At 34.5% G+C, this 9415-nt stretch overlaps 1 protein-coding gene across 1 annotated transcript in view; it reads left to right on the top strand.

The window, feature by feature from the left end:
* Positions 1-7426: 7426 nt before the first annotated feature.
* LOC122140025 (calcium-transporting ATPase type 2C member 1-like) overlaps positions 7427-9415 on the top strand; it is a 52272-nt gene continuing 50283 nt past the window's right edge. Inside the window, 1 exon segment of the mRNA XM_042741498.1 lies at positions 7427-7625. Within this exon segment, the coding sequence (XP_042597432.1) occupies positions 7608-7625 (18 nt within the window). The 5' untranslated portion in view covers positions 7427-7607.

Raw genomic sequence — 9415 nt, 5'->3', positions numbered from 1 at the left:
GGAGGGAAGCATATGCACAGATCCAGTACCATTTACAAGCTGAAAGAGTCTAAAAGAGTTCTAATCAAATACATATTTGTTATAGGATTTTGATGTGAGAGGATAACAGTGGATGGACTTCTTCACTGGAGGAAGTGTTATGAATTATGGACTCATATTTTAGCCATAAGTGACAGTTTTAAGTTAAAATGCCTTGATGGATTTGTTTCTTACAAACACGCAGCTGTTCACTTCATAAGATGCTAACTGATGGGACTGCTGTTGTGTGGATTGTGATGGTTTTTATCAGCTGTTTGGACTCTTGTTCTGACGGCACCCATTCACTGCAGAGGATCCATTGGTGAGCAAGTAATGTAATGATATTTCTCCAAATTAGTTTTAATTAAGAAACAAATTAATCTACATCTTGGATGGCCTGAGGATGAGTAAATTAATAGAAAATGCTCTTTTTTTCAAGTTTCGAGTATGACTTTTTTTTTAATTTATTTTTTTATATAAATATTTCAGTATTGGATGAATCATAAGTATGAGTTTATTATAGTACATTAATATCCCACATAACACAACATATGAATACATACACATGCATGTATATATTTCAGAAAAATGTTTATATGTTAAATATATTTATATACATCTAAATATTTTCAAAATATATACTGTATGTGTTTGTCTTTATATATACATAATAAATATACACAGTACACACACATATATTATGTAAATGAAAACTTATTTTGGATGTGATTAATCGTTTGACAGCACTAGATTATATTGTTCAAAAGTTTTGGGTCACAACTAATTTTTTTTTTTGTGTTTGAATGAAATTAATACTTTTATTCAGCAAAGCTGTATTAAATTGATCGTAAGTGCATATAAAGACATTTATAACATACAAAAGTACATAATGTTCAAATAAATTCAACTTTAAATTCATCAAAAAATCCTGAAAAAATTGATTAGTTCCCACAAAAATATTATGCAGCACAGATGTTTTAAGTATTAATAATAATATTAATTTTTACTGTATTTTAGATCAAATAAATGCAGCCTTGGTGAGCATAAAAGACTTTCAAAAACATTTACAAATATTATCAACCCAAGCTTGTGAACTGATTGTGTAGTCAATCTATTATCCTAAATATGAGCAATAGTAATCATAATGATGAAAACTGATTCATGGATTCACAGTCCACACTTGGAAGGGCACACCAGAAGGAAAAAAACCCATCCATCAAGTCCTGCATGCATTCCTGCAACTGGAGGGCAAAACTTACAAGGAACGACAAATCTGATGATTCATCAGTAAACGGAAGCTGGCTGTGGAAAATGTATGGTATTTATGTAGTCAAACTAAGTGATGTAAGTGATAAAGCAGGAAAATAACAGAAAACATGTACTTGGGTCTTGATAGGAGCGGAATGGACCACTGAACATGACAATGCCATATTAGCCAAAGAGGTACGGAAGCTGCTGGGTAAGTTTGGCTCCACCAGGAGTGGCGGTCACATGGGATTCCCCTTCCCCTGCTATGATGTTCAGTTCCTGGATGTTCTGCAGGACCAGGTCATAGTTCATTTCAAAAGTCTTGCATGCATTACTTGCTCCAGGAAGTTGGCCTGCTCATCATGTTCTTTGCAACTTCCAACCATGATTATTCAGTAATTTTTGTGTGGGTTGTGTGTTGGTGTTTTGTTGAGTTTTTGTTGAGTATTTTGGTGTAATTATACAGGAATGACCTCTGTTTTGTTGTCTGCATACCATAACAAACATTTAAATAGGTAACCAGTTGAAAGAAAATAATCACACAAACCTGCTCATCTCCAAGCCAGAGGCACAATTTAACCAGTTCTTCTCGGTTCTCATTACTTACAGATTTATCTAAAGCCAAAGACAAACACATTTGTTTAGATGAGCTTTTTGACTGCTGAACTTAAAAAGGGATTTAAACCTAATAAAAAAAATGTTTTCTTTATTGGTTCATACTGATCTTATTGCTAACTCAATATTTCTGCAATTTTAATTTCTGTTCAATAAATAATAAATTACCTTTTACCTCTTGCAAAAGATTCAGTTCCTCTTCCAGAACCGCTTTTCTTCATGCTTTGAGCATAAAATGTAAGGAAATTAAGAGCTAATACCACGTGACACCTGAAAAAATAATATCAGCCGTGCACCCGGAGACATCTGATTATTAACACAGACTTTATCCAAAGTGACTTACAAATGAGGACAATAGAAGCAATCAAAATCAACAAAAGAGCAATGATATACAAGTGCTATAACAAGTCTCAGGTAGTTTAACGCAGTACATGTAGCAATGTTTTTTATTTTTAATTATATAATAAAAAGAATGGAATAGAAAGATAGTGTGAGAGGGCTTTTTTTTGTTTTTTTTTTTTTTTTTTTTTAATTTTATAATAATACAAAAAGATTAGAGAAGCTAGTGTTTTTTTTTTTTTTTTTAAGAAAACGAGCAGTAAATGAATAGAGCGCAACTCTAAAAGGGTCAAAACATTTTTTTAAAGAATAGAATTAGAATAGAGAGTGCTAGAGTTAGAGGGTCAAATGAAGAGATGTTTTTAGCCGATTCTTGAAGATGGTTTAGGACTCAGCTGCTCGGATTGAGTTGGGCAGGTCATTCCACCAGGACTTTCATTTAAAAGTCTGTGAAAGTGATTTTGTATCTCTTAAGGATGGCTAAGTACTAGTGCGTGCCAGGCCCAGCGTTTCCACTGTCACTTCCGGGGCTTTCAGTGTTGTTAAATTTAGCAACTTTTCAGACTACCCTAGCAACCTTTTCTTCCAAAAGCACCTAGCAACAAATTTGGCAATATTTAAAACTTATTTGGCAACTTTTGATGAGTGACTCAGGCAAAAAAAAAAAAAAAAAGCACACATTTTCCATCCAAATTACACAAAAAGAGGAAACCAAAGATGCTTAGCAGTACATACATCACATGAATTAAGTTAGCTGCTATTTGCAGTTGTTAAATTTAATAATAATAATTTAATAATTGTTCATTTATGATACACTTTGTTAGTAGCTTCTAGCTTGTACCTGCAATTGTTTATCAGTTAGTACACTGTAAGAAAAATGGAAAAGATACTAGTAATTTTCCAGGACATTATCCACTGTAACCCTGTAACCCGAAAACACAATGTGTAATTTAAAATGCAGGTAAAAAAACCAATACGGAAAATTCTTTCATATTAAAATAGTAGACTGTGCCCTATTCTTACAGGCTTTTCATACTAGCTAACTACTAATACAATGCTTAAAGGGTTACTCCACCCCAAAATGAAAATTTTGTCATTAATCACTTACCCCCATGTCGTTCCAAACCCGTAAAAGCTTTGTTCATCTTCGGGACACAATTTAAGATATTTTGGATGAAAATCGAGAGGTTTGAGACTGTCCCATAGACTGCCAAAAAAGTTACACTGTCAAGGTCCAGAAAAGTATGAAAAGCATCGTCAGAATAGTCCATCTCATCAGTGGTTCAACCGTGATGTTATGAAGCGACGAGAATACTTTTTGTACACGAAGAAAACAAAAATAACCACTTTATTCAACAATTCCTCTCCTCTGTGTCTCTCCAAATCAGCATAGCGCCATTTTCACAAATCTAGGCAGTATGCATGCGGCGTACGCTCTTCTGTGTCAGCCGCGCCACAAGGATACCATTTTTTGTATTTACACTTTGGTTTGAAAGAAAACAGTGCAACAGCACAGCGCGGGTGATACTGAAGAGTGTACGCCGCCTGCGTACTGCTCAGATTTGTCAAAATGGCCCTACGCAGCCCTTCAGGCCGATGCGAGATGTACATTATCCCTTACTTAACCAGCAAAAGAAGTGTTGGACGAGATGGGGAAGAAATAATCCTACTCACAATAGCGATTTAAGTACAAAAACCGGATGAATCCCTTTTAATAAATAATCTGATCGATGTCTTGAGGTGTGGTAACTGTAGTATAAGTGGGATAATTGACTCCGTGCCTTTGAATTTTTAGAAAAAAAATGCTTTGTGTCATGGCCACATCACCACCTCGGGTGTGCATTATTTTTCTAATAATTCAACGCCTGTCGTCAATTATTCCTTACTTACCGGTTGTTATCAAGGGATAATATACCTCGGAATGTCGCAACTGACCAATCAGAATCAAGTATTCCACAGAGCTGTGTAATAATAGTTATTAATAAAACTGAAATTGTTATCATTCAAAAATGTGTTAGCGTTCAATAATTCAGTGTATTAAAAAAGTTATTTATAATTTAATATTATATTATGCATATTATTTTACTAAATTAACTTTTTTTGTTTTGTTTTTTTGCTGAGATTTGATGCTGTGACAATTTTGCGTCGTGATAACGCGATGACTTCACGCAATGACATCATAAAGGCATTTAGCAACGTTTAGCAACAAACTGTCCTTCCTTTAGCAACTTTAGTTGGCAACACTGGGCTTGATCGTGCCTCTCGGTGGTTCCTCGGGTTTTTTTTGGCCCGACAAAAACCTTGGGCCAAAGCGGGCCAACTAGGGCTAGAGGAGTGGTTATGAACAAAGGCGGAGTTTTTCCGCGTCCGGAGAGCGTCGACGCCCGCAGATCATTTCATAAAGTTAACAGCTATAACATCAGCATTATAGACTTTTCAAACAATTTTAGCTCAAAACTCACTTTCAGGTTGCAACGAGTGTTTAAAATAACATCTGTACGCCCGCAGATCATTTCATAAAGTTAACTATATACATAGAATGTATATGGGTGTGTGGTGTGTGTACATAGTATATATATATATATCTATAAATATGTGTGTTTGTATATGATCTGGAAATCCATAACTTCGCCTCTCATTCTTTATCACAATATCTATTTATTTAGATATATATATATATTAATTATCTGTATATAAGTGGGTCGTCTATGGAGACTTAAGCTCTATAATACGTCATATCTTAGTAGGTATCGTACAGATCTATATATATATATATAGATATATTATATAGATTATATCTATGTATATATATATACTCTATAGTATATGTGTATATAGATTTTATGTGTATACAATTATGTATATTAATATATATATTGTAGATATATGTCTACACATGTGTATATAGATGTGTGTATATACTTGGTTTGTTGTGTGTGTAGATATATATTATAAATAATATATATATTATATATTATTATATATATATATATATTGTGTGTATATATATATATCGAGTATATATATATATTATTATTATAGATTATAGATATATATATATAATGATGTGAAAGTGAAAAGTGAAAGTGCAGGGAATGAAAGTTATTGACAGTGACGTGACCATTCAGCCAAGTATGGTGACCCATACTCAGAGTCGTGCTCTGCATTTTAACCCCATCCCGAAGTGCACACACACAGAACAGTGCACCCAACACACCTGTGAACACACACCCGGAGCGAGTGGCACCTTTTTATGCTTGCGCGCCCAGGGGAGCAGTTTGGGGGTTCGTGCCGTGCTCAGGCACCTAAGTATGGTTGAAGTGCCCTTGAGAAGGCATCGAACCCCCAACGGGCTCCCCCGGGCTTTAGTGTAATATATATGTTGTGTGTATATTATTTTGTGTGTGTGTGGTCTTTATATATATATATTATATAATATATATATATATATATGATATAATATATATATATATATATTATATATATAGATTTTAATATAATGTGTATATATTAGATATATATATATTATATGTGATATATAGGTATGATATGTATATGTGTGTAATATAAATGTGTGGGGTATATATATATTATTATATATACTGTGGGTGTGTGTATGTGTATATATATATATGTTGTGTGTGTGGTATATATATATGGTGTGTGTGTGTATATATATAATGTTTGGGTGTGTGTATATATATATATGATATATATATAATATATTGATAATATATTATAATATATATAGTTGGGTGGTGTGTGTAATTATATTATATGGTGTGTGGTTATATATATATGTGTGTGTGTTGTATATATATATATGTTTGTGTATATATATATTGTGGGGTGGGTGTGTGTGTATATATAACTCTGTGTGTGTGTGTGTATAGAATAGATGTTGTGTGTGTGTATTAATATTATGATGTGTGTATATATAATGTGTTGTGTGTGGGTATATAATATAGATATATATAGATAGATTAGATATAGATATTACTGTGACTAAAATATAAACAGAAGCATGTGTGTGTGGGTTTATATTATATATATATATATATATATATATTTTGATCAATGTATCACTTATTGTAAAACATCGTTGCTTTTGGATTTAAATATTTAACAAAGGATGCAAACAAACGGCCGCTTTCATCATGTTCGTTTTGTGATTGCGCTATAGTTCCAGTGACTTTCTGATTATTCTTCTGATAAATCTTCTGTTTGATTGTGAAACGATGGGGTTGCGTAACGTTGTTCCAGAGGGGCGTGTTTTCTGGCCCGACGGTGGAAACGCATCGTGACTTTGGGCTCGGTGCTACAGGTCTTAGGCTATTAGCTCCGCCCGGCCCGTTTAAAGCACTGGCACGACAGAGGAAAAAGCGGCTATTGTCCGTGATGTGTGGCACTGGCTGATTTTGTGGAAATATCTCTCTGAATAATTGAGCTTCATAGTCTGAAACATCAAAACTGACACATTTAAGTGATTTATTACATCCATTGGTGTATTGTTTTCTCTGTGTATTTTCTATGTTCTAATTTTATCTCCCATATGCTTATATATTCCATCACTGGCATGGTGGGAAACCTACCATTCACATAATCTGTAATGCATGGCATTAGATCGTTGCTTCTGATTGTGGGCTGATCGTTGCTTCTGATTGTGCAGAAACGGTTATATGTTAACTGTTTCTGCAATTTCTGGTGCACGCTCCCAAGAATTTCACTCACCAAGGCACATGTGCTGTGGTGAGTGACAATAAAAGTGACTTGACTTGGGCATTTTTTCTTGACAATATTATTCGCTTTCTAGGACAGATGGGAAAACTGTAAAAGGTCTGTAAGTCTTCTGAACTTTCTTTATAAGGCTTTCTTTTTCCAGATCACACACAAAAAAGATAAGACATCTGATTATTTTAAAGATGGTCTAGATCCCCCCTCCTCAAATCTTGCCCTGGAGGTCCAGTGCACTGCAGAGTTTAGCTCCAACCCTGATCAAAGTCACCTGTGATTTTCTAATGCTCCCAAAGACACTGATTGGCATTGATTCGCAAGCTCAGGTGTGTTTGATTAGGGTTAGAGCTAAACTCTAGATTCAGTTTGAGGATCCCTGGTCTAGATCGTTCTTGCAATGCAGTCTCTTTGAATTCTTTGACTTTGGAAAAAGGTTTGATTAATCATGGTTAAAATTAAACTTTAGATTTGATTGCATTGACATTTAAAAGTACACTGTGCAGAAATGCTCAGTCACTTTTTGTAAACAACACTGACACTTGTCCCTCCTCGCGGGCGGAACGCCGTCAAAAGCACACCACCCTTCCTTGACATTACCTCAGTTTGCCAGAACACACACAGCACGGCCGACTCAAGAGACTACCGGCACGAAGATGAGTGATGACATTGAGGTATTTTTCAAACATTTTTCAAATATTGTGTTTATCATGCATAAATTGAATTAACATAAACATAAATAGCATAAATAGAAGCTCGTTTAACAGTAGCCGACGTGTCATTATGAAAACGTAACTACAATGTTGAATTACAGATGTCAGGTAATGACAGACAGGTCAAGTCCCGCCCTCACCTGTGAGCAGTGTTGGGCAAGTTACTCTGAAAATGTAATCAAATTACTGATTGCTCATTTTAAAAGTAATCACGTTGCTGTTCTGATTACTTTATTTAAAAAGTAATTATTTACATTAGCCTACTAGTTACTTTTTCTCCAAGAAATTTATGAAAGCCCAGCATAAACGCTCCCGAAAATATTTATTAAATCATCAACATTCACAGAACACTGTTATTTTTAACTAAAATCAGAGACTACTGCGTGCATGGTTTATATGGCAGAATGCAAGGAGCCATGCATTTATAATCACTAAAAGACATCTCAGTTTATCGCAATCTCACAATTTTGTGTTATAACGCAATAAATATATGCATAATGAATCTTTCATAATGTCTACAATTCGTGTGTTATAATGAGAGGATTCGTGAGCACGCACATTTCAGCACTGCATTGCTCAACGCTGCAAAACACGTGTTATATAAAAACTCTGCTTGGACCTGTTAATCGTTTATATTTTATATTAGTTCATGTTGCTTTTGCGCAATAGATGAATAACAATTTATTTGTTTTAGATATTTTATGTTTAGATAGTTATATTAAGTCTTGTCCCACGCTGCACTCTGTTCTGTTTCGTTGTGTCTCGCGACACTTGACTCAACAGTGCGTGTGCTATATCCTTTTTACAATCTCTAGATTATAAAACACTGCATTCTGTCAACAATTTAACGCGGCAGTAACATATAGAGACCTCGGCTTGTAACTATACTAAAATAATAAAATTAATACGCGTTAAATTACCAATTACGCCTTTTTACTACTAAAAAAGTAATCAAATTACTGTAACTCGTTACTAAGTAATACGTTACTGCCTGTGACTGAGACGACACACACACACTGGCTAAAGTTTGCAGCCCAGAAACATTATGAGCACAGCGAGGCAGGAACAAAATAAGAAAATACAGGATAGTGTATTTGTAACTACAAATACCAAATGTCTAGTGGATAACAGGACAGGGTGGATTACTCATAAATTGTAGTCTATTACTGATTACAAGTTATTGTCGTTCTGACATTTTAGGTGATGTATTCTGACTGCCTCAGGTTGTTTCAAACTTATGAATTTCTTCTGCTGAACACAAAAGAAAATATCTCGAAGAATGTTGACAACCAAACAGTTTGTGGTCCCCATTAACTTCTTAGTATTTTTTCCCCATATTCTCAAATTGTTTGGGGACCGACAGCTGCTTGGTTCCACACGTTCTTCAAAATATTTTGTTCAACAGAATCCAGGCAGGTTTGGATCAACTTTACTAACAGCGTTATTAAAAAAAAAATGAATTAAGTTGTGGTACTGGATATGGTATTCTGAAAAAGGAACAAATATGAGTTATGGAGTATCATTTCTAGCAGAGTTTCTAGAAAATAATTTCATGTTTTCAAGTGTCAGTGTTACAACTTTTCAAAAAAGTTGCACACGCTTATGCTTCAGTAGGCTATTTTTCGGTATTTAACATTGACTGCTGCATTTCGTTGGCACTTACCCTTCACTCTGTATGTTTGGTAGAGGAGCTCGTTTGTTCTTCAGGATGGACAGCGCAGAAGTGTATTTGTTACTAATAAAGATCACGT

The sequence above is a fragment of the Cyprinus carpio genome, chromosome B16 (genome assembly GCF_018340385.1).
Source record: "Cyprinus carpio isolate SPL01 chromosome B16, ASM1834038v1, whole genome shotgun sequence".
Lineage (NCBI taxonomy): Eukaryota > Metazoa > Chordata > Actinopteri > Cypriniformes > Cyprinidae > Cyprinus > Cyprinus carpio.
This window is presented reverse-complemented; position numbering and strand designations above follow the sequence as displayed.